At 39.8% G+C, this 24,664-nt stretch overlaps 1 protein-coding gene across 4 annotated transcripts in view; it reads left to right on the top strand.

The window, feature by feature from the left end:
- Positions 1-24,664, top strand: part of ABTB3 (ankyrin repeat and BTB domain containing 3) — a 282,735-nt gene that overhangs the window by 150,630 nt on the left and 107,441 nt on the right. For all 4 annotated transcript variants that reach the window (XM_054032688.1, XM_054032669.1, XM_054032679.1 and 1 more), the window contains exon 2: positions 22,331-22,480. In XM_054032688.1, the coding sequence (XP_053888663.1) occupies positions 22,331-22,480 (150 nt within the window). The remainder of the gene's footprint in view (positions 1-22,330; positions 22,481-24,664) is intronic.

Genomic DNA, 24,664 nt, shown 5'->3' with positions numbered 1-24,664 from the left:
ACAGAGCAGTCAGGCTAATCAGGGAGTCAGGAGGCCAGGGGGTCCCATCCTCTGTGTGAGCTGGAATTGCCTGGGTCAGACAGAGTGGGGCTGAGTTAAGGAGAAAGCAGGGGCCCAAGCTGAGCTGGGAGCAGAGCTGTGCCAGCCAGAGGGGCCAGAAAAGCAGCCTAGGAAGCAGGTCAGTGCTGGGAGCAGAGTCACAGAAGCAGCCCACAGAGCCGACCTGTGCTGGGAGGGGAGCTGCAGCAACCAGGGCCAGAGGGGGCAGAGAAGCAGCAGCAGCCGTGCTGAGGCAGAGTGGAGCTGGAGCTGAGGCAGAGTGGTGGAGCTGGAGCTGGAGCAGTCTGGAACCGGGTGCGGTGAGCAGCTGGGGAGAGCAAGGGGGACCCTGGGCAGTGGGCCCAGTGCAGGTCCTAGCCCCCGTCCTAGGTGACCACAGCAAGGTTGGGGGTCGAGTCCCCCAGGAATCCTGGGCCCAGCCTTGTTGGGGTTACAAGGACTCCCCTTGCCAGACAGGAGAGTGCAAGGGGAGACCTCAAGGGCAGGGAGGCCTCTGGGTAAAGGAAGTGGGAGCGAGGACTCAGATCCTTCTGCTAGCCCATTTCACTGGGGTAGTGCAGAAGCCAGGAAAGTTCCCCACAATAGCGGGACCATTCCCCCGCTTACACCAGCTACAAAAGTGCCATGCAAACGCCTGTTCTCACTTTCAGGTGACATTGTAAATAAGAAGTAGGCAGCATTATCTCCCATAAATGTAAACAAACTTGTTTATCTTAACGATTGGCTGAACAAGAAGTAGGACTGAGTGGACTTGTAAGCTCTAAAGTTTTACATTGTTTTGTTTTTGAGTGCAGTTACATAACAAAAAATATCTACATTTGTAAATTACACTTTCACTATAAAGAGATTACACTACAGTACTTGTATGAGGTGAATTGAAAAATACTGTTTCTTTTATTTATCATTTTTACAGTGCAAATATTTGTAATAAAATAATATAAAGTGAGCACTGTACACTTTGTATTCTGTGTAATTGAAATAGATATATTTGAAAATGTAGAAAAACATCCAAAATAATAAATTTCAATTGGTTTTCTATTGTTTAACAGTGTGAGTTAATTGCGATTAATCGACAGCCGTATTCATAATGTATGTATTCTACAGCAGTGGGAGAGGAGCATGATCGCATACGGCTGTCTGATATTTAATCCAAGAGCAGGCAGCAGCACACCTCTATGCCAGCCAGTACCTCACATGCTCTGTATTGCACTCGTAGGGCCAGATACTCAGCTGATGGAAATCAGCATAGCTCAATTGACTTCAGTGCACATATGCCAATTAAAACTAGCTACAGTCTGGCTGCTACTTTGGTGTGTTTGGTGAGTCACCAGATGGTGCAGGTACTTCTCTTTCAACACTAGGAAACCCAAACAGCTGGAATGATTGAAAAATTAAAAGAAACTAGTAAGAAATAAGGAGAACTTAAAGAAATTGCTTCTTGTTTTAAGGTACCCTTAACTCTATTAAACAGTTCTACTAAAGCTTCTTGATAACTTTTCACTCTCTTTGAATATTTGCACTATACTGCTTAAACTCTGCTTTTATAAATTTTTTCTCTTTCCTTTTTATTGGCTTTTTTTCAAGTAGCACAGTCTGTTCTATGAGTTCTTCAATAAATAACTTTTACATTGATCTAAAAATGTATTTTCATTTTACACATTTGCTTTGATGAATATTTTATTTTTTAAAAACTTTTTTTTACACAAGGCACAGTTGGAAGAATTGAAATATTACATATCTGGACTTACCAAGGTCTTTATAGTTGTGGGGGGAAATATTTTGTAAGAGTCCTTCATTTTTACCTCTGTTCAGTAGAGCTGCCTTTGAAAAGTACCCAGTAGGGGAGTGTGCTTTTCTGTTACCTGGTCCAGGTCACCTTATTGTGTTTAAGTAGACTAACCTCACGCTGAGACCTTTCACCTTCAATAATTTTTCTGAGAGTTACTTTATTATTATTACTACTACTACTACTACTTTGGGTGCTGTTCATATTGTATAGTGCTTTTCATCAGAGGTTCTCAAGCTATTTTCCAAATGTTAATGAAGTAAGCCACATGACATTCCTATCTTGCATATGAATAAACTGAGGTACTCGGAGGTCAAATGACTTGCTTGAGGAATTTATTGACAGAACTGGGAACAGAAGTTGGCAGTCCTGTCTCCAGTCCCCTGCTCTAACTACTAGGCTGCATTTCCTCTTGCTTTAGAAAAAAAATACTATAATTACGTAGAAAAGAAAATACCTACACTTAGACAAGGAGCATATTTCTAAAATGGATCAGAAAAAAAATCACTCCTTATTCCTCTCAATTCCCTGTTGTTGTGTTGGGGCCTGATTCTCATTTCACTCAGTGAAAATCATGAATAACTCCACTGATGTCAATTCAATTATACTGTTGTAAAACCACTATATGTGGGATCAGAATCAAGCCTCAATTTTTTCACTAGCCCTCACTTAATCTATGTTTTAAAATGTGTATTAGCTGCACCTTTTTACTATTAACTTTTGGGCTTTCAGCATTTTGTGTTTTTTAATTTCCTCTGCTGCCTCTCTGTTGATTTTCCAAGGAGTGCAGGATCCCAGTTTGTATTACCGACTATTTCCCTCACATTATAGAGGAGGAGGTTGGGTCTAGTGGTTAAAAGCCAGAACCAGGAATAAGGAAATCCTGAGTTCTGATCCCAGTGTTGACACTGATTCCCTCTCTTGTTCAAGGCCACAGATGCTTAGCTCTCTGTTTTAGATCCCCAGGCTCCAAGTGTGGGGCTCATACAACTTACCTACATCACAGGGGTATTGTGGAGATTAATTACTTAATATTTGTTAATTGCTTTGAAGATGTATAGTGCTATGTAAGTGCTAAGTATTGTTGCATTGTTGTTTCCTTTATTATAATAATACATCTCATTATATGGCAGTTATTTGCAATAACATTTTAGTCCCTTTGCAATAAAACATCACCACCAATGCACTTAACAAACCACCACAAATAATGCACTCGTTTAAATTAACAGGCTAACAAAACCAAAGTACTATCACCAAAATACACAGCTGCTTTCACCAGCACAATGTACAAATGAACCTAAGTGAACTGGCTCAGTTGTTACAATGGACTTTGACTACCACAAACTACAAACCCCAGCACATAACACTGCCAAAGAACCACACATGTTCCCCAGATCTGAAGATCTGACTCAGGTGTGGCTACGTATCTCTATAACCTTTATTTCCACCTGGTATTCTGATCTGCATTTGTAGAACCTCTTGTCAATTCCTCCATCCTATAGAAAAAAAGGAATTATCCTCTATAGGTTCTTATACTGCTCTCATCACCATGGTATCTGGGCACCTTCCTGCAACGCATTAAGCAACAAGACTAACATCTGTTTCTTCTCTCATCCTTTCCCAAGGAGAGAAAAGTGTGTAGTGGCGTGTCTTGTTTTGGGAAGGATTTTTTTTTTAAATATAAACCTGTTGCCGTATATTTATGTTAGAGAAGGAAAGGTCAAAGAAATGTGCCTGGCACACGGAGTGGAAAGTGGTGACGGTTGTGGTGGTCCATAGTTTCAGGGGAAATTCATTCCACAGTCTCAGACTGGCCCCCGAGCAAGTTTTGTCTCTCACACAGACAAGCTTTGCCCTTATTGTAGAGAGTTCTATTGCGCCAAAGAAGGGTATTTGTCAACCACACTCTTCATCCCAAAACCATAGGCAAACTTTTAGATCTCCTGGGCCCAGTCTATGGAGTGCTTTAAATATAAAGGCAGAGAATTTGGACTTGATTCGATATTCTATGGGAAGCCAGTGTGGAGGGTCGAGGACAAATGTAATGAGTTTGCAGTAGCCTCTGTTGCTGAGGAGATGCACTGCAGTGTTCTGTACCATCTGGAATTTCCTAGGCGCTGAAAGCTTCATGCCCCAGGAATATTGCAGTGCTGTAGTCCCACTGAGGGGTGACAAAAGTGTCCATAACTCCACTTAGTCTAAATGCTTCTCTGAGCATACGTTTCTTGTTTTATGGATTTTTGTACCGTATTTTCATAATTAAAGTTCCCTCTTTTATAAATTATTTATATTGTGACATTCTTAGTAGCTGTCCCATCAGTACCTCATCTTTCACTGCTCCAGCATTGGGTACTATAAAGCTCCCCCACCCTCTCAGGTTCCATATTTATTTATTTGTTTATCTCGAGTAGTGCCTAGCTTAATTCAAGGCTCTGTACATAATTAAAACCAGAATTATTTCCATATCAAACGGTAACATTCATCTTACAGAAGTGCCTATATGCAACACTGCTACACAAACCCACCAAACACTAATGATGACAAGACGACCACATTAGCCCCATTGCATCCTCCCCCACCATCCCATTTCTTCCCTAAATGTGCAGAGGGTGGGTGTGTCAGAGGAATATTTCTCCTTCATCTTACCCAATATGTTTTCGCTATTTCCACTGTCCACGTCAGCTTACGCTAATTGTGTACATACTTTTGATAGAAAGCAGTACACCATCTCCTTATCTTTCCTTTCTAAATCCTATTGCTCTGCTGGCACTTCAGTTATTTGCTTCTATAATACCATTTCAGTCATAATTGCACTCATGCATGAAAACCTCTAGTTCATATTGTATATTTACCATGTTCTAAAAACATCCCAAAATGTTTTATCCACATTTCTCCTTCGTTCTTCAAGCATTACCTCTATTAGCCACATTTTCCCTTTACTTTTTCCCATGACTTACACAGTCCAGAATTTTATTCCTCTGCAACTGACTTGGAAGATCAAATATTTTAATGTATGTGAAGTACATGCTTATATTATAACGGATGTGGACCTTGAAAAATTAGTTTTTTCTCCAAGGTGCTGCAGGAAGGTGGTTTTGCAGGTTCAGTAGGGAGTGCCCTCTTTTCTGAGTCAGTGTGGACTAAATCCCTCACTGTTCTGCTTGAGCTGCCATCTCTCATATAAACCATAAAACTGACCATCCCACGACATTTTTTTTTACTCCATTCTCCCTTGAACTTTGTGAGATGCAGTATTATCCCACCGTAGGTAAAGCAGAAAAGCCCAGTATTCAACTCACCTCCTTAGCCTCAAATTGAATGATAAGACAAGGTTCTTTCATATTTTCTAGTTGTCCTTACAGTAGCACCATGGGAGCAGAGTTTAGATGATCTGGAGGGACCTTAAATGTGGACTTGTACAACTTTTAATTTTCTATGGGGAATATAAATAAAGCTAAAACCTTAATTTCCATGTTTGTGTTTGTGAGAAAACTACAATGTTCTCAAGAGTTTTCTGGCAGAAGCAAGTCTAACTCCAGATTAAATAGTCCTCCTAGCCTCCAACATTCTTATACAATATCCTTTTGAATCATTTTGAGATGAAAGTGATATACATTATTTGTTCACTCCATCAGCTGATGCTAACCTCAGTCTCAGTTTGAGGTAGTTATCCCTTATGCAGAGCTGGAAAGAGCAGTATAGGGTCACATTTTTATGTCAGTACTGAAGCCCTAGGGCAGTAATTGTAGGAGACAGTCTCCATAAACTAAGTATAGATTATTAAGAAGGAGGCTTACGTCCAGGACCTATATTAGCTTTCTCTGAAATGCTGCAGTAGGTGAAGAAAATATAAAGCAAGTAAGTAAAAATAGCCTGCTGAAATATGTCTGTCCCCAGATGTGCTCAGGGTGCATCTAAAAATAACAATGAATACCACCACCTTTGCCAGTAATTTTTGGACAAGGATGAAAATAACCGGGGGAAGCTACTAGCCAGGTACAATAAGAAGTTTGAAGCCCTTAACTATGTTTCAGTGATACCCGAAATATCAGTTCCCAGGTCCAAGCTAAGATCAGTTCACTCCATTAAGCACAGATTCCTAGTTGTCACATTGGAGGTGGGAGAGATGCATTTCAATCTGGATTATAGTGTCCATCATAGTGTGATGTAGTGCCATCACAGAACTGTGGGAAGTAGGGGAAAGTATTTCTAGTGCTTTAAAAACTAGGAACACCTTTCCACGGCACCATTTAAGCAAACCATTTAAGCATATGTTTGAATCCATACCTATTCAGCTAAGTACATAGTTAACTATGAATTTGGCTCAGAAGAAACATAATTTGCTACCTTATGCAACCTTATGGCAAAGAGGCTGATCCAGATACAAAATGGAATTTTATTATCTCTATATTACTTTTATAATGATATAGGAGAAGATTGTATCAGTTCTTGTGCTAATGAACAGTTTATCTCTTCTCGCTAATTATGCCTCAGTCAGAGTGGCAGTATATTTCTGTCCCTGAATATGATAAAACGAAGTCTTAAAAGAACAAAACCAAGGGGATTGTATTGATGTACTTGATAGTCTGTTAATCACCAGTGTATCTGGTACTGTACGATTGGTCATATGGTGGAGCTTTCAGAGGCCTGTCTATCAAGGATGTCAATCAAGGATGTTCCCAGAGCACTGTAGCACAGTGTAGTTCACTGTAAATGAACAGCTGAATAAAAGGCACATAAACAGAGCTCTGTTAGAGATGAATTTACATCTGTAACTGGGGGAGTCTTGAGGCGTAAAATAAATAAATAAAAAGGGCAGGAAAGGGTGTCACATCATAATACAGGCACAGTCTGTTCTTTTGGTGATTCTGAGGGACAACCACTATTATGTTTTATTATTTGTGTACTGTATGTCACCATCATACCATAGTATTCTGCAGGATGCAATGTTATGTGCACTGTGATGCTGCAGCCATCAGTCTGTGACGCCATCAGCCACAAATCGTGTGAACCCAATAGGATTGCCGGTTACGTAACACAATCCAGATTTAGTATTTCTGGGCAAATTTTAAAAATTAAAGGAAAGTTACAGCTCCCCAACGTAGGCACATTCTGGGGAATGCTGAACAGAAGAAAAACTAGTTTGGTTTCAAACTAAATTCCAAATAAAATAAAGTGATTTGTTGGAAAAATTTTAATGGGTTAATTTCTTAATTAAGCTCAAAGATAGTTGCCAGCCTGCTTTTCTCCAAGGTCAAAAGAAGTGTACTGCCAGGACTGGAGCCCATGAATTTGTGAGCTTGATTTAGATTGGGGAACTCTGGATTTTCACTGAAAGAAATTCATAATAATTACTTAGGACTTTAGTTTTATTTTAGAAGTCAAAATGAACCCCATAATTGATTCATTTTGCCCATGACATTCAGCTGACACAATTAAAACTTGCTCAGAATTCCTGTCACTCCTGTAGTGTTATGCATTGCAATTAAAATTTCTGCAGGGTTTCAACTGTATGTTTTACACTGACAGAAAATTAATCCTTTTTGAACCCTTGTCCTCTTCAAATACTCTAACCTTTTTACGCTTATAGTTTTTATAGTTCCCTATACTTTAGAATTATTGCCACTAAGAAATGTAGGATAGATACCAATTTCTTATGCCCATCACAGAGCATATAATTGGAATAAATACAGCTTTAATTAATTATAGAAACCATTTTAATAGCCTACATCAGGGAGAGAGTTCCAGGCCAAGTCTTAGGCTTGGTTAGCTGCAGGCATAAGATTTTGTTCAGACCAAAAAGTTTGGACGTATATCCATCATGGCAATAGAAGAAGTGCCATTGAACAATAAGTTAGAGCTTCTCAAGTTCCTGAGACCAAGTACCCCTCACGAAGAGAACGAAGTGCAATGTCCCTTTTCCTGTTGAAATCAGCAAAGGAATCACAGATTGAATACCACCATAGACAAGGCTCTAAGAGCCTGGTGACCCTAACCTGAAGATCTATTCTGACCCTCAAGAAGGAGGAAGCAGATGATATGTATCTCCTGTGAATTTACCTTGTGCAATGACTCTTATTGTTTAAACCTTTCCAAAGTTAGGAGATCTTTGTATTTGCGGTTTTGATTTTAGTCCATCTCTAATATCTCTATTCAATATGATATAACTAATCTTTATCAATCTGTATTCATTTCAATAATCAACTTGCCCATTTCTTATTACTACCTCGTAGAAGTAGCTTTTTAAAATTACAGTATAAACTTATATTTGAATTGGATTCAGAGAGTGCGGTTCACCAGCCCTTTCCCATTCTTAACAAAACAATGTGAAATCCAGTGGGACCTTTTCTGTAAGTACTAGAGGCAGAGCTGGTAGCACTATCTATTATTCAGGTTGCCTGACACTTCCCATTATAAAACCCTATTTGCAGATCTTATAACTTATCCCAAATCGTTAAAGTTTGGCTGACGTTTTCCTTACTGGGTGTCTGCCTCAATGATTCAGCCGTTTCCAAGAGCAAGGCTAGGGAACAAATATGTTGTTTTGCAATATTAAAAAAGTTCTGGCAACCTTTTCTTTGAGACATTCTAGCACATCTCCCTCCCCTATGCTTTGGAGCTTGGGCAGGGGGGTGGCCTTTGTGTCACGGATGTGCCTTTTGCTGTTCCTGTGAAAATCTGCCCAAGTTTGTCCTCAATATAAGTCTTTGGCAAATCTCAGTTTGCACATGCTCAGTAGAGACTTCTTAGAGCTTAGTAACTAAAATACCTGAAGGTTTTGTGCATACTGAAGAACGTGCTCCATCCCCTCACAACTCCTGCATATGATTTGAATGTGCATAGGGCATCCCTAAAGAGCAACTGAGCATGTTCCAGCCCAGGGCTATAGAGACAAAGCTGGACTTTCCCTGCAATGGCTACTCTAGGCCATGCTGTGGGTCAGGCCCTGGAGCTGAGAACAGGGAGCTTGTCTCTCCTGTGCTTTCACTGATCCTCCCTCCTGGATCCAGGCAGCCTAGAGGAGGAAGCCATCTAATTTGAATGCAGAGGAGACAAGAGCCAGACAGAGGGAGAAAAAAAGAGTAGATTGGGACTGAAATAGGAGAGTGAGAAACCGTGACTGAGATTTGAGACAGGAGAGGCTGGAGACTGGGATTTGGAACAAGAGGAGGGGAACAAAAGCTGCGAGGAAGGGAAGATAGATCTGATGAGGAGTCAGGATATGGGGGGGATCTAGGAATGGCTCAACAAAGGGAGTAGGACAGGGATCCAGGGAGGGTATGGGAAACAGTGGAGACTGAGGTTGGATGAGGATCCTAATGAGGGAGACTGAGACTGGGAGCCCATGAGGGAGGGAAACAGGCAGTGGGGATGACTGGATGCTGGGAGGAAGGAAAGAGACAGGTCAGATTAAGAGCCCAGAGTGGGAGAGTAGGATTGACTGGGCAAGGAGACTGGGAAGAGAAATCTTAAGAGTGTAGACTGGGACAGGCAGGTGAGGAGAATTGGACTGGGATGAGGAGCTGGGGGAAGAGAGGTTGGCAAGGAGGGGGCAGAAGGATCTGTGTCAACTAGAGCATATTCCTCCCCAGAGCCTGGAATGGAACCCAAGATTCCTGAATCTTCACCATTCCTCTTCTGTCAGCAAATATCTGTGAAACCTGACAAAATTTGACAAAGTGAGTCTCTCAACCCCCATTATTGCTGTTCCACAGGGAGGACAACAACCTTCAAGGCTATCAGTTACTCCGTTACCTCAAGTGGCAGAGGTGTGTGCCGTGGATTTAAAGGTTCCAACCCTGCTAATGAACCATGTGGGTGTCAGTGTGATATTACATGATAGAATTTCTGTTTTTTCAGTTTGCCTTTTTAAAAACCTAGGGAATTACACAATCACAAAACCCTGACTTTGCACACTTAATATTCTTTTAATGTAAAGCAGTGAAAAGTTAGGAAATGCCAAAATTAAGGTGTCTGTGCAATCTTAATTTGGCCCCTTTGTGAGTGTGCATTCTGATGCAGTCCTTAACAGCATTAACACATACTAATTTTTCCCCCACAGGACCCTTACCTCATTCAGTGCACAGGATGGACCTACTCTGGGGGTGAATCGTGGTTGCGTAGTAAAGGAGACTGTTGTCTGTGGGATCCCTGCTTCATTTGTTGCAGAAGTTAGAAGGTGTATAGTGAACAGGGTGGCCACTGACGCATCCCCAGAATGCAAGACACATCCAATTGGTTGTCTCTGTCCCCGCCTATATGACCCTGCCCCTGTCAGTTTACCATGTGCCATTTTGCAGAGCGTGCCATCCTGCCCTTGCCAGCGTGCTCTTGCGCACACACTGTGTGTGAGTTCATGCCAGTGGGGGCAAAGCAGCATGCTGTGAACCATGGCATCCTCTGCATGTGATTCTGGACAAAACTATGTCTGATTTTGTGTCAGTACCGGACAGGGAACAAACCAAACAAAACAGAACTGTCCATCTTAAAACCGGACAAATGGCCTGCCTAGTAGTGAATGAGGCAGATAATTCAGTAAGGTAGTTGAATGCTGCTCCGGGAATTGGATTCTATCACTGTGTCTGCCACAGAGCTCCTATGTGATGCTAGTCAAATCACTTAAACCAGACTTTTGACAGGTGATCACAGATTGTGTAAAAAGCAACAAAGAGTCCTGTGGCACTTTATAGACTAACAGACGTATTGGAGCATAAGCTTTTGTGGGTGAATACCCACTTCGTCAGATGCATGTGTGTTTTCTCATTTCCTGGGTATCCAACTTGAGACCCTGAGGTCTGATGTGCAGAAGTGCTGAGCACTCGCAACTGCAGCTGAAGATAGTGGGGGCTGTGCTATGAACACACAGAGCTATGCAGTGCTTAGTACTCTGAAAAATCAGGCTTAGGGATCTGAAATTGTGCACTCAAAATTAGTGGAAACTTTTTACCTTACTTTCTTTGTGCCTCAGTTCCCCATCTGTAAAATGGGGATACCACCACCCCTCATCTCACAGAGGTGATGTGAAAAAAAAATTAACTAATGTTTGTGAAGCACTCAGATACTGTAGTGATGAGCGCCATAGAAAAGCCCATGAGGAAATGAGTAATTTTGACTTCAGAGCAAGGTTTGAGCAGTGTGCAGTAAATAAGGCCCAGGGCCACATGTTGAAGAGTGAGGAGAAAACATAATATTGAATAGCTGTTCATTATTTGAGCACCATTTGTGTGCTGAATGAGACAGGGGTCCTATGTAAAAAATAGTATGTTATCATGCAATTAAAGACTGTATCATGATACATACGTAGGAGGGGGTTGAATTAATGGTGCACAGGCAGCCTTAATTCTGGGATTTCCTAACTTTTGACTTTGCAACCTTAATGTTCTTTGGACATAGTTTTTCGAGTGTAATATATATAGAGAGAGATGAGTGTAAAAAGGTCAATGTAGCTTTATCGCTATATGTAGAAGGTCAAATCTGGTTATATATTTGACTTTGTATATAACCAGATTTAACCTTTTACCATTGCAAAAGTAAATATGTAAGTGCAACTTTTACTGGCTGGAAAAAATTGCTGGTATAATTTTCAGAAAATAAATTAGCTTTTTTGAAGAATAAAATTGTGTCTCTGTATGTTGTAAAATCCAGAGCTTAGAAATGAGAACTTTGCAAAGAAACTCTGCAAGGATCAAAGAGAACAAGTTAAATGTCTTCTTAAAAAAAAACTTTGATCAATTACATTGGTAGCCATTAGGTTAGCAAATATATAGTACAGTATCGTTTTGTTGGAATTTTTTTTAATCAGCTCCATTGCATTTACATTATTTTGTAAAAATGAGGTTTTGGTTAACCATTTTTTGACCACCGAGTCTGAAATACTCCTAGAGATATTATGAAACTTTTCTTTTTATACATTTTTATTCAGTGGTTACATAAGGTTCTTGGCTGTCTGGTTCTTGCTCACATGCTGAGGGTGTGTAACTGATCACTTTATGTGGAACTGGGTCTGGGAAGGAATTTTCCCCCAAGTCAGATCGGGGGGGCGGAAGGGGGCAGGAGTGTCACTCACCAGGAGAATATGGATATCTCTTACTTAATCAATTCACTGCCATTGCAGAGGCCTCTGGCATTGGTGTGCCTTGGTCCCTGCTATTCTCTGCCTGTGGCACAGTAGTTTAGTCTCCTGTGGACTATAATACTTTGTTCTAATTTTGGTTGCTGGGTTTAGTGTATAGGTGCTGGGTGGTTTTGGTGGCCTGACTAAGATTAGATGAGGTGATCTGGTGGTCCCTTCTGGCCTTAAACTCTTAGTTGTAAGAATTCTACCAGATATGTGCTGACACTTAGTAGTAGGGACAGAACTGATTAATTTTAGCTATCCCTATCAGAGGCCTGGACCAACAAATCCATGATATTAACAAGTGATTTCTGCTCAAGTCAATCAGAATTTTTTAACAGTATTTAACTCCTTCTTAGTAAAGATCCTAACCTACCTAAACACGTACTATAAATTGCTTTTCCATCAGTGCACTGTGCATTGTTCAGGTACAAGGCCCTTGCACATCTGACTTCAAGCTGGTGTGGAAGTCCCTTCCACAAAATTGCCGATGGCTCAATATTTTAAAAGTATGAATGAAGCATTTTGTTTTCTTTAATTCTTTTACATTTATTGCATTGTGTGATGCCTACAGTACTTTGTAGAGCACCTTGGTGTAGGTAAAAGGTGCTTTATAAATCATACAATAAGAATCTACCTTCCCACAACTGCCCTGTCACCTCCCAGTCGATCATTTACACCTGTCTTTGTAAGTTTAAATGTTTTATGTGTTTGAATACCTATAAGTGTGTCCATATATATAATACACTCAGGTGCATTCTGGCATGACTGTTCTGTGGACCACAGAATTATCATCACACTCTTCACGATCCTATTTCATCTGCTCACATGATGGACACCTTTGGAATGTACGGACTGCATTTGGTTGCAGTTTGGAAGTGGCCAACAATTCAACTGAGACTCATGTATTTGTTCTGATATGTATTTCTCACAGACATACAACAGTTGAAGATGCCCAAAAGTGGAAGGAAAAAATTTGGTCAAAGACTCCACTTCTCCTGTTGTGAAAAGTGCCATAGAGTCTAATGATAATGCAGAGCAGAAAGAAACTTAATTTTTTTTAAGGGTGAAACGTTTTCACCCGGCAAACTGCATGGTATTTCCTTGTAGCTACCTTGGAATAAAGAAAGGCTGAGTAGACCCCAGCAGAACTGAAACGATGGTCATGTGGAGTCGAGGGATCCCACAACAATGCCTATGCCAAACAGCCAAATACACCTAGATGAATAAAGGAACACATAGAAAATAATGGAAAAAAATCTTATGATGAGCATTTCACAGGTATAAAAATATATTTATAACACTGCTCTACAGCCAAAATGCTTCTGAAATAAATGTAGTCAAACTTTACTAATTCTGGGTCACTGAGAACGAAAATGATGCTTAAAATTGTTGATTGGCTCTAGTTTTCAAGATATGCTATTGGGTGAGTATATACGACCCTTGACTTGGGAATGGCGGAGGATAAGTGAGTTATAAAGGGAAGGGATCTCAATTTAAACTAGAAATGACTAAAATACATCTTTGACTGGATCTATGAATAAATCTATGACTGGGTTTGGACAGTACTTGCTTTTTAGGCAAAACAATGAATGAAGCAAACTGAAGCTGGTATTGCGTCATAAATGATATGAATTGCATCATGTTATTCCTAGAAGTCACGGATGATGCAATCATAACAAAGCTTACATCACTCTGCTGAACAAATTGCCCTATATCAGCTCTAGAAATTATACAGTGTCGTGCTCTCTTATTTGTCAGTGTTTGATTTTGCAAAGGGACACATTTCTGTTTAGCCAAAGTGAGCAGAGATGCCTCGTACTTGTGTGAACAGTACAGATAACTTCTGCTATATTTGTGGTGAAGTGACTTTTGCATCACAAAAGCGCAGTATAACCACTATGGTTAAGAAAGCCCATCACCTTTATTTTGGCTGCAAAATTGGAGATCGGGACAAGAGGTGGGCCCCACACATATGCTGCAACACTTGTGCAACAAATCTTCCCCAGTGGTTGAACAGGAAAAAGAAATCTGTGCCTTTTGCAGTGCCAGTGATTTGGAGAGAGCCAACAGATCATACCAGCAATTGTTACTTCTGCATGGTGCCTCCAGTTGGGAAAGGTGTGTCAAAGAAGAAAAAGTGGACTGTGCATTATCCAAACATTCCATCAGCTATACGCCCAGTACCCCACGGAGAAGGACTGCCTGTTCCTGATGCACCAGAATCATTCTTACTTGAGTCAGATGAGGAAGAGGAAGAGGATGAAACTTCTGGTCCTGAACCATCAATCTCACAGGACCCACATTTTCTCCCATCTTCCTCCTCTGAACCACACCTCATAACACAAGGTGAACTGAATGACATTGTCAGGGATTTGGAACTACCCAAGAGTAAGGCAGAGCTGTTGGGCTCCAGACTACAGCAGTGGAATCTCCTGGCAGGTGATGTTAGGGTTTCCATGTTCCGTTACCATCAAAAGGATCTTGTCCCATTCTTCTTCATGGAAGATGATCTTATAGCCTGCAACAACATCGATGGTGTGATGGCAGCCCTCAACATCGTTCACAATCCAGATGAGTGGAGACTGTTCATTGATTCATCGAAGACGAGTCTTAAAGCTGTTTTACTGCATAATGGCAATGTTCTGCCATCAATTCCAGTTGGTCATGCAGTCCATATGAAGGAAACCTATGACAACATGAAACAACTTTTGAGGTGCATAAACTATGACCAACATCAGTGGCAGCTTTGTGGTGATTTGAAGGTTGTTGCTCTCTTGCTTGGTCTGCAGACTGGATACACAAAGTACTGCTGTTTTCTCTGCGAATGGGATAGTCGTGCAAGAGATTCCCACTACATCAAGAAAGATTGGCCACTCCGACAGTCATTGGAGCCTGGGAGGAAAAGTGTTCAGCATCCACCACTTGTTGAATCAAGAAAGATTTTGTTACCACCCTTACACATCAAGCTGGGTCTGATGAAGAACTTTGTCAAGGCCATTGACAAAACACAAGCAGCTTTCAAGTACCTCCATGGAAAATTTCCAAGGTTAAGTGAAGCTAAGATAAAGGAAGGTGTCTTTCTTGGTCCTCAGATTCGTGAACTTCTTCGAGATGATGCATTTGACCACGCACTGCGTGGCAAGGAAAAGACGGCATGGAAAGCCTTCCAGTTAGTGGCAATAAATTTTCTCGGAAACAACAAGGCAGACAACTACAGGTTGTTGGTGGAAAACCTCCTCAAGGCATACAAAAGCCTTGGTTGCAACATGTCACTAAAGATACATTTTTTGCACACTCATCTAGATTTTTTTCCACCGAACTGCGGAGCAGTGAGCGATGAGCACGGCGAGCGATTTCACCAGGACATTACAACAATGGAGAAACGCTATCAGGGCAAATGGAGCCCATCAGTGCTTGCAGACTATTGCTGGACAGTGACAAGAGATGCTCCATTTAATGAATACAAGAGACAAGCCAAGAAGCGCTGAGTAGACGCTGAATAGGACTAAACTATGTACATAATAGTTTTTTGCCTTTTGTTTCATAATAAATTTGATTTATATAACCCTTTTGCTGATTTTTAAAGTGTTACATAAACAGGACAGGTGAAATATGATCATGTAAAGCAACCATAAACACATGAAAAGACCTAGGTTTACAATTTATGATTAAAACTTTACTATCTACACAATATACATAGACATCAAATGTAAAAACTTAGAAACAGTAGCCAATCAGTTGTTTTAATTGTCATATTTGAATTCAGCACATCAAAATACATAATAAATAGCACATTTTAACTCTGAAGCAGATGACTTCTCAAAAATTTTAGACCAGTGTAATACCTTGTTAAAAGGATCATTTCAGACACTAGGTACTTGGCAGATATTTTAAAAATCCCATAAAAATGCATTATGTATGCATGTGCAGTAGGGGGATGGTTGCAACATACAGAGTTTATTTCACTGTCATACATTTGTAAAGAAAATACTCAGTCTCTGCTTGTTTGAAAAAGTCCAAAATGATGTTGGCAGCAGAGGTTAAGTAGTTCACAAGAAAGGGAGTGTAGCATGTCCCTTCCAAGTCATGCTTAGTCTGTTGCTAGTTAAACAGCAGACCAGACTTTACTTTATATTTACTTGTTTAGGAAATATGCCTTATCAGCATAGTTGTTTTTCTGCTTCACACACATCACAGTCATTAAACAGGAAATCATCTGTCATGGTCGGTCATTCTAGGGGATTGATGGTAATGAATGAATGAAATTACACATTTTAAAAAAACCTATTAAATCATCTAATCCTCCTAGCAGCAGCTGACAGGGCTGTTCCCTACAATAACAAATTATCATGTTCTTTGTAATTTTGAATGACTCAAGCAACAAAAATTCCACTAACTCACTGTATCTTAGGCCTTATTGTTAGGAAATATTTCCTGATGTTTAACTTAAATTGTCCTTGTGTGGTTTCATATTATTATTCATAGTTATATTGATGAGGACTATTCTAAATATTCCTTTCCCTCTTTGGTGTTTATGCTCTTCCAATACTTGTAGATAGGTTACCAGGTTGTCTTTAGTCATCACATAGCCAGACTATATATTGGAAGGCCTTAGTTCTTGTAATCTTTATGCATAAGCCAATGCCTACAGCCTACTAACCACTTTGTTCCCCTTCTCAAAATTCCCTTCAGTTCATCAATGTTTTTCTGGTACTGTGATACCAAGAACTTCATGCAGTTTCTATTCACAGTCTCCCTAGTCTAGTGCCATTTAACAGAGAGTGAAAATTATACCAATCTTTGCTTCACTGCACCAGACACCTCCTGTCAAATAATGTCACATTTTTGTGACTTTTCTTTAAACAGCTCCTAGGGAAGATGATTGAAACTTGAAAGCTGGTGTATTCATAGTGTGTAGGTCATAGATTTGCCTTTAGATAATCTGGTGAAAAACAGATTTGATCTGGTAAAATTGTAAGTGTTTACAAAATGCACTCTGTGCATATGTACTGGATTATGTTAAACAATAAAACTAACAGTCTCCCAGAAGAGCTCTATGTAGCTTGAAAGCTGGTCCCTCTCAACCAACAGAAGTTGGTCCAATAAAAGATATTACCTCACCCACCTTGTCTCTCTAATATCCTGAGACTGACACAGCTACAACTAGACTGCATACAATCTGCCAATGCTCCATTTGTGATGTGCTTGCATAGGTATATGAGATGAGAGTGGAAATTTTGTTGAAGATGTCTCAGAATTCCTGATACATGCTTAACAAAATGGAGTGAAATTTCAGTGTTCATAAGTAGGGGATTGTGGAAATACGATCTTTTATGATATTAATGTAGAAAGGTACGTGTGGAATGAAGCCCCCTTCCCTAAGTAATGGGCAGGGGATTCAGCCCCCATATTCCACAGGTGTCCTGAGATTCACATGTATCTTGGGATATCCACAGAAAAGGCAGAAACATCTGTCTGAAGGACGTGGGTATGGCTCCCCCATTCTCCATGATATCACAGCTCAGGAGATATACATTGTTTTCACTCTCAGCAATGGCTGCATACAAATTCCCCTAAGGGTGTTTGTGGTGCAGCATCAAAGGCCTGTTTCTGCTTGGACCCCTGGAGAGCATATAGCAGTGTATGGAAGTTGCCCTGCTCCTTTCTACCTCCACTGCTCTCTCACTACTGCCTGTTTGGTGGGTCCCCAGGTGCAGTGAGCTACCATCCACTCCATATGTTGCCCACTGTGGTCAATTTCAGTTTCTAAACTGGCAGTGTAAATATCAAATATTTCGCTGTTGCATATCTTGGCTAATCTCAAACCAAAGTAGAGCCTTCTGAAACTATATGTCTTACATGCATCTGACGAAGTGGGTATTCACCCACGAAAGCTTATGCTCCAATACATCTGTTAGTCTTAAAGGTGCCACAGAACTCTCTGTTGCTTTTTACAGATCCAAACTAACACAGCTACCCCTCTGATATATGTCTTACAGTTTGCTAAATCTTTCAACAACCGTACATTTTGCTTTTCTATTGCACCTTCCATCCAAGCATCTCAAAATGTTTTCCAGGCATTAATGAATCAGACCGATTAACGAATAAGGATTTTACAAGGAAACTGTGACAGAGAGAGGTTAAATGAGTTGACTAAGGTTACAAAGCAAGCCAGACATGGAGTTGAGAATATAATCCCTGCTTCCTGATTCTTGCCTTTAGTTGCTCAACAACACTCTCTTGTATGTATAATATCATTTTAAAAACCATTTCAGTCTTCTTTGTATAGCTCATTTAAACCAACATTTCTTCCCCCACCTAAATTTAATTGATGTATGTTTTCACTGAGGAAAAATAATCAGTGTATATTATTTTCACTTTAAGATTGTTTGCAGGGCTACAGTGTTATGATACATTATTTAATGTAACAAGATTTTTTGATGATGCCACAAGAATTGTTTACACTCTAGTTAGTGTTTTCAAAAGCTAATAGACTATATTATCCTGTAATAACAGACCAATTATACATCTCTTTTAGGCAGGATATTTTTCTCCAAAATTTGCTTTTATAATTATACACACCTCCATTAAGACTGCAGAGTATATTCTCAATAAATGGAAAGGATTCACTAGAGAGAATACTTATTAAAATGTGCAGGCAGTTCTGCATTTTAAAAAGCAAAGCTGTACTTCTCAAAGCCTTCTGCATCTACAGAATATAAATATTGAGTAGTACATCAGGTATTTAAATAAGCCAATCACAAAAGGATTTTTAAAGCTGATTTTATCTTATGTTGTTTCTTTTCTTTGTCTCCTTTCTTTATTGCTTTTTAATTCTCTGTTTCCCCCACTATTGCTCCAGATGTCTCACTCTTTCACTTTGCTCTTCTAAACAAGTCATACTCTTCTGTAGTGACATACCGCTCCTGAGTATGGTCTCATTATGGCACGGACAATACTAGGATGAGAGCCATACTTGCTATCACCATGTTTAAACAAACTACCATAGCATATATTTTGTGTGTGTCAGTTGTGGGTTGATGTTGTTTGAACACGGTTTCTCTGGAACTGAGTTTGAAATGTATTTAAACTCTGTTTTGAAGCCAGTGTAGACGGGACTTTCAATCCCAATATTGTATCCCCAATCTTTTACGAAGCCTCCTCTTTTGGTTTCTCCTGTTCTCATTCAATTGCTTTACTTTTTCTATCAGTTCTGACTGTACTTCCTAGATCCCAATTTGGTATTATGTCGTGTCTCTTTTCTGTGTCCTTCCCTCATAATACGCCTTATTTGTGTCTCTGGGCACATCAGTGAAATTCTGCCCCCATTCAAATCAATGGGAGTTTTGGCATTGACTTCAGTGGAGTCAGAATTTCATCCTACCTCCTTACTCTGACCGTGCTCCATTCTGGGCTCGTTTAAAACCTTCTTGCAGAGGTTCCTCTTGCCAAGAATTCAGTACGCTGGTTCTCCAGCTGATCAAGGAGATTCTATGCTCTCATCTTTCCTTCCACAAAAGAAGACCCATGTGATATGAACCTGAACCCCTTCAATCAGGTCTGTCCCCTCCCTGATTCGGGATTTTAGGGCCACTCTACAATAGGCTTTTTTAACAAACACTCACCTATTCCAAGCTGGGGGTGAGGGGTGTGAGAAAAATCCAAGAGAATTTGGAACTAACAAGACACTTGCAAAACTTCACTGTTCAGTTGCACTGCTTTTCTTGCTTCCTATCCCCTTCTTGTGTTCTCCTTGGATGGTAAGCTCTTCGGTGCAGGGACCGGTCGTTTCCTCATTTTTCTCTGTAAAGCATCTAGTGCGCTGCTGACACTATTTAAATCATCATCATCATCACAATCCATTGTCATAAAGAATACAGATCTCAATGGGAAGGTGGGGGAAAGACTTAGAGGGTACAGTGAATATTAAATAAGTCCTAAGTGTGCTATGAGATGTGGTTGCAAAAATAACCAGTGACATTCTCTGGCTATATGTCTTGTACAGAGGATTCTCATGCAAAGGAAAGTAATAACTGCTATACACAGCATTGATGCAACCACATTTTGGCAGAGACTGCACCATTCTGGAGTCACCACTAAATTAATACTAGAATAGACCAATGGAGGGAACTGAGGCACTATCACTGGAGCGGGCATTCAAAAGGAGGTTAGATAAAACTCATGTGGGAATGAAGTAGGGAAAAGTTTTGCCTGATGTGTAATGTCTGAATACTTGACTCAGAGAGTCTTTTTCATCCCTTCATTTCATGATTCTGTGGCACGCCAATTTAACGGAAATGGCCCCCCTCCTAATTTTTTTATTGTGTGGCATCATTTTATTTTCAGACTAGACTTAAAAACAGAGGTTCTGGTCTGCATGGCCATTAACAACCCGGGGCACTTTTCATAAAAGTATGGACTTTGTTCTGAAATGACCCCTCTCTAAACAGCTCAGCAGCATGCTGGGTGTTGATTTGTGGCCACTCTCCACCACGCAGGTGGCTGCATTTCAGTGGAGCTAAATATTGTTTCTAAAGTACTTTCAGACCCCTTGGGAGGAAAGGTGCTGTATAAACGTTAGACATTTTTATTATTACCAACTCGTCAAAAAGTGAAACGGTGATATTTTCAGTTAACTTTTACTGAGCATGAAGTGCCTGGTTATCTTGTGCATATGAGCTTAATTAGGTGCTTATGAATATCACAGTATTGTGCAGGGGTGTGGCTAGAATGATGGTCCATATGAGGCATCTCTGCAGCGGGTCCTCTTAGCTCTGCTCAGGGAAAAAGGAAGAGTCTGGAGCAGGTAGAAAGATTTTTATTTTTTGTTTGTTTGTTTTACGGATATTTTTCATGGAGTCTTTCAGTTCTAGGTCACGGGCTTGACTTCCACTCAGGTCAGCAATGGCCAAAAATCACTACCCTCGGATGGCTGTTCGGTGGCCTTTGTGAAATTAGTTTGTTGTTTAAGAGTCCCAGAGGTAGCCACTTTACAAATAGCTCCTCAGTTCATGTTCATTGGCTAGATTAGTCGCATTCGCATCAGAGAGAGGCCAAGTATCTAATGGGACAGGGAAACTGAATTATTCCCTCTTCCTCAAGAAAAGCTTTGGGGTACATTAGTGGGCTGGTGGGAGGCTGTGCCTGTTGCTGTACTTGTTTTGTAATGTCTGGTTGGTCTGCAGGGTTATCAGTCCCTCACCTTTCACAAGCACCATTTTTTGTTCATATTTTTCAACATCTGCCTTTTTACCACAGAGGCATCAGAGCTTTGCAAATTGCACAGGCAAATATAGGTCCACATTTATCCTTGGCATAAGCAAGTGCAACTCCATTGACTTCAGTGACTTTAGTTGAGGTGACTTCAATGGAGCTGCGTCTGCTTATGCCAAGGGTGAATTTGCCTCATGGAATGTGATACTGTTGACATCATGGCACATGGTGCACTGTTCACATACCTCAAAAAAGGGAGAATTGTTTCTGCCTTAACCACACTTTGATGTCACTGATATCTATGGTTTGAGATTAGGTGTTAGGGCTTTTAATAAGTTCTGTTCTGTAGTATGAAAATTATTTTCAAATGATAAACATTTGTTTCTTATATGTGTTTGAGTGATTAGATAATCTCTCAGAATGTTAGTGTTGTTTTTGAATGAATGTATATCTGAGTTAGTCCATTTGGTAGGACAGTACAGTGGCTTTATTTGCCCCTGAAAAAGTGCATTACAGTTAAACTAGTTTTGTGCTTCTTCTGCATTATAGGCAGAGGTTCAAAACTTAAAACAGTTCAACAGCCAGGAGTTACATTTGCAGAACAAATGCAATACGTTTCGAGATGTCATTGCAGACATCTTGATACTGTCCATTGTTTTGACAGTTAGAAATGGAATTTTCCTTATAGAAAGGCCCTATAATATTTTATATAAAATAAGCTTTCTATATAGAGGTTTTTATACTAACCTACAGAATTCTATAGATAGAATTTTCTATTGAATTTAGTTGTTTTTAAAGTAATTTCTATAGACCTCTGCTTAATTTCTCTGGAACGTTCTTGACTTCATCTCTACACAATTCTACTGGACTTTCCTATAAAAGTTATCCCCAGAATGGACAATGACAGCATGAGAGACTTAAGGGTATTCTGAAAAGTTAATGAGGGACATTTTTGAGTATCTGACTCAGCTGCAATATTGTGTTATAATTATATTACATGTGTTTGTTTTATAAAAAAAACAACATAGATATCTTTTGAGCTCCAAACACATGGTCTTGAAACATACACAGCAAGGTCTGACTGTGACAGCAACTGTCCATAGTGTCTAAAATGATATTGATCTTTTCTTTTCTCTCTCTTTTATTAACTCTAGGTGTTCTCTGCCTGCCAGACAGTCTGAACCTTCACAAAGACCAACAAAGGTCAAATAAGCCTGGCGAAGTACAGATGTTTAGCCAATCAGAGTTAAGGACCATAGAGCAATCCTTGCTCGCTACCCGGGTGGGAAGCATTGCCGAACTCAGTAAGTGCAACATAATTTGTTATTTTTTTTCCTCTTAAAGTAAAACAAAAAACCCGATGTATTATATGTTTCTATAAAAGACAGGCTGGAGCCTAGGAGTGCTGTCAAGGGAGACTTCTTTAATAGTGGGAAGAAGGAGGGCCTTGTTTGCTCCACAGCGATCCCACTGGTCAGTTTGGAAGCTGAAGGGTGGTACAAGGCCTTGGAAGAGAAGAGGGTGAGTGTGTAGATGATACTCACAAACATACAAATGACTCCATTAGAATTTCAGAAGATCCTTCATCCCCACTTTCTCTCCCCCCTACTTCCAGTGGGAGAAAAAACAAAATAAAACTTATAGAACACAAATCAGCTGCCTGGAAAATAAATTATTTGTTATTAATCAAACACTTTTGGGGCAATATGATAAGCTGCTATACCTGTCACAGTTCTAAAGCTTTGATTTCAGTACAAATACATTATTTACAGTTCTCTGAACACCACAGACATGTTTTGTTGTTAGGACGCAAATGCTTTGTGAATCCTAATACAATGTAAAAACTCAGGGGTTGAAGGTGCGTTTCTTTTTAGGGTTTCCCTGAAGGCAGAAAGCTGATATCACATGTTTATACTGTATCCTCAAATTCAAATATTTAGCTGATTTGGTAGCTCTATTCATAGTTGTAGTAAGGGCTGCTTTGGAATGAGGAGCTGTAGCAGCACATTCCAAGATGGTGCGGTGGGTCTGGCAAATATATATATATATATAGTTGACAAAAAACACAGACAAATTATTCTTCCAGATGTAGCTGGAAAATGGTACCCCCCAAGCAGGGTGGATTGATTAAAATCCAGGAGATTTAAATCAGCGATTTAAATCATTATTTAAACCACCAAATGGAAAGCCTCAATTTAAATCATCCATTTCAATCAACTTTTCTGTTTGTACTTCGGTTATTTTCTAAAGAAAGGGTGCATTGTCATTGATTAATATAACCATTAAATATGCTGATTTACAACTAAATAGAGCTTTTATATAGATGTGATACTTCTTTTTATTACGTAACTATGTAAATTTATATGTGGGCGAGTACACTATAACTATATACATTTATTTAAGCAATTATATAGCTTAACTGTTTCAGATTCTTATTGATTGTACATTTTTAGTATGTTAGAAAATGGTGACTGATATACTGCTTATTTGCTAGATAATTCACTTTTTGCTCATGATTTGTGTCAAGCGACATTAGGATAGTAACTGGAATTTAATTAAACCCACAAAACAGCATATCAGACTTAGAAAATTAAAATTAAACAAAACAATCTTAAAGTTTTGGATACATAAACTTCTCTTATCAAAACACGTCTAACATTTACAACTAAAAGATTAGAACAGATAGTAGATAATGTTTTCACCCCTCAGCTCACAAACAGAGGGATTAACTGTAGTCAGAAAATTAAACTGATTATTTCAGGTCAGCCTGGAAAAATTTTCAAATATTCGTAAGTAAAAGGGCCTGGAGCTTAAGTTCCTACATTCCTAAGTCTCTTGAAAATGAGACAGTCTCCTAAGATACTTAGGCTGACCCACTGTGCCATATTTATAAAGCTTGACCTCAAAAGTTAGATGTTATTCCCGATTCTTTCTTTATATCAAAAAGCAGCTTCTAACTCAAAGTTTTTGATAGAGACTCGTAGATTTAGTTTTATTTAAATGTTTTAAGAGGCTATAATAAATAAAGGCCTCAATATATTTTATATTAAACTCAGGTTTCATTTTAAACAGGTTTATTTTTAAAAAGAAAAATGTATTATATTTTAAATAACAAACTCAAGAAAATTGGATTTAAATAAAAAAATCATTGATTTTTATCCACCCTGCCCTCAAGTCAATGGGAGCTGTGTGCAGATATCTGAACACATAATTTGGTGCCTTAAGCATAGATAGCATTCAAAGAGAGTCTCGAAGCAGGGAGCCAGTGCACCTCTCCTGCCACCATGTGAACACATGCCATAGAAGAAGAGTTAGTAGTGTGTGTGTGTGTGTTAGGGTTACCATACGTCCAGATTTTCCCGGACATGTCCGGCTTTTTGGTCCAAATCCTCATCCGGGGGGAAATCCCAAAAAGCCGGACATGTCCGGGAAAATGGGGACCGGCGGGGCTGGGCCGGGGGCTGGGCCGGGGGCTGGGCCGGGGGCTG

Source organism: Malaclemys terrapin, chromosome 1 (assembly GCF_027887155.1).
Source record: "Malaclemys terrapin pileata isolate rMalTer1 chromosome 1, rMalTer1.hap1, whole genome shotgun sequence".
NCBI classification, from domain to species: domain Eukaryota; kingdom Metazoa; phylum Chordata; order Testudines; family Emydidae; genus Malaclemys; species Malaclemys terrapin.
This window is presented reverse-complemented; position numbering and strand designations above follow the sequence as displayed.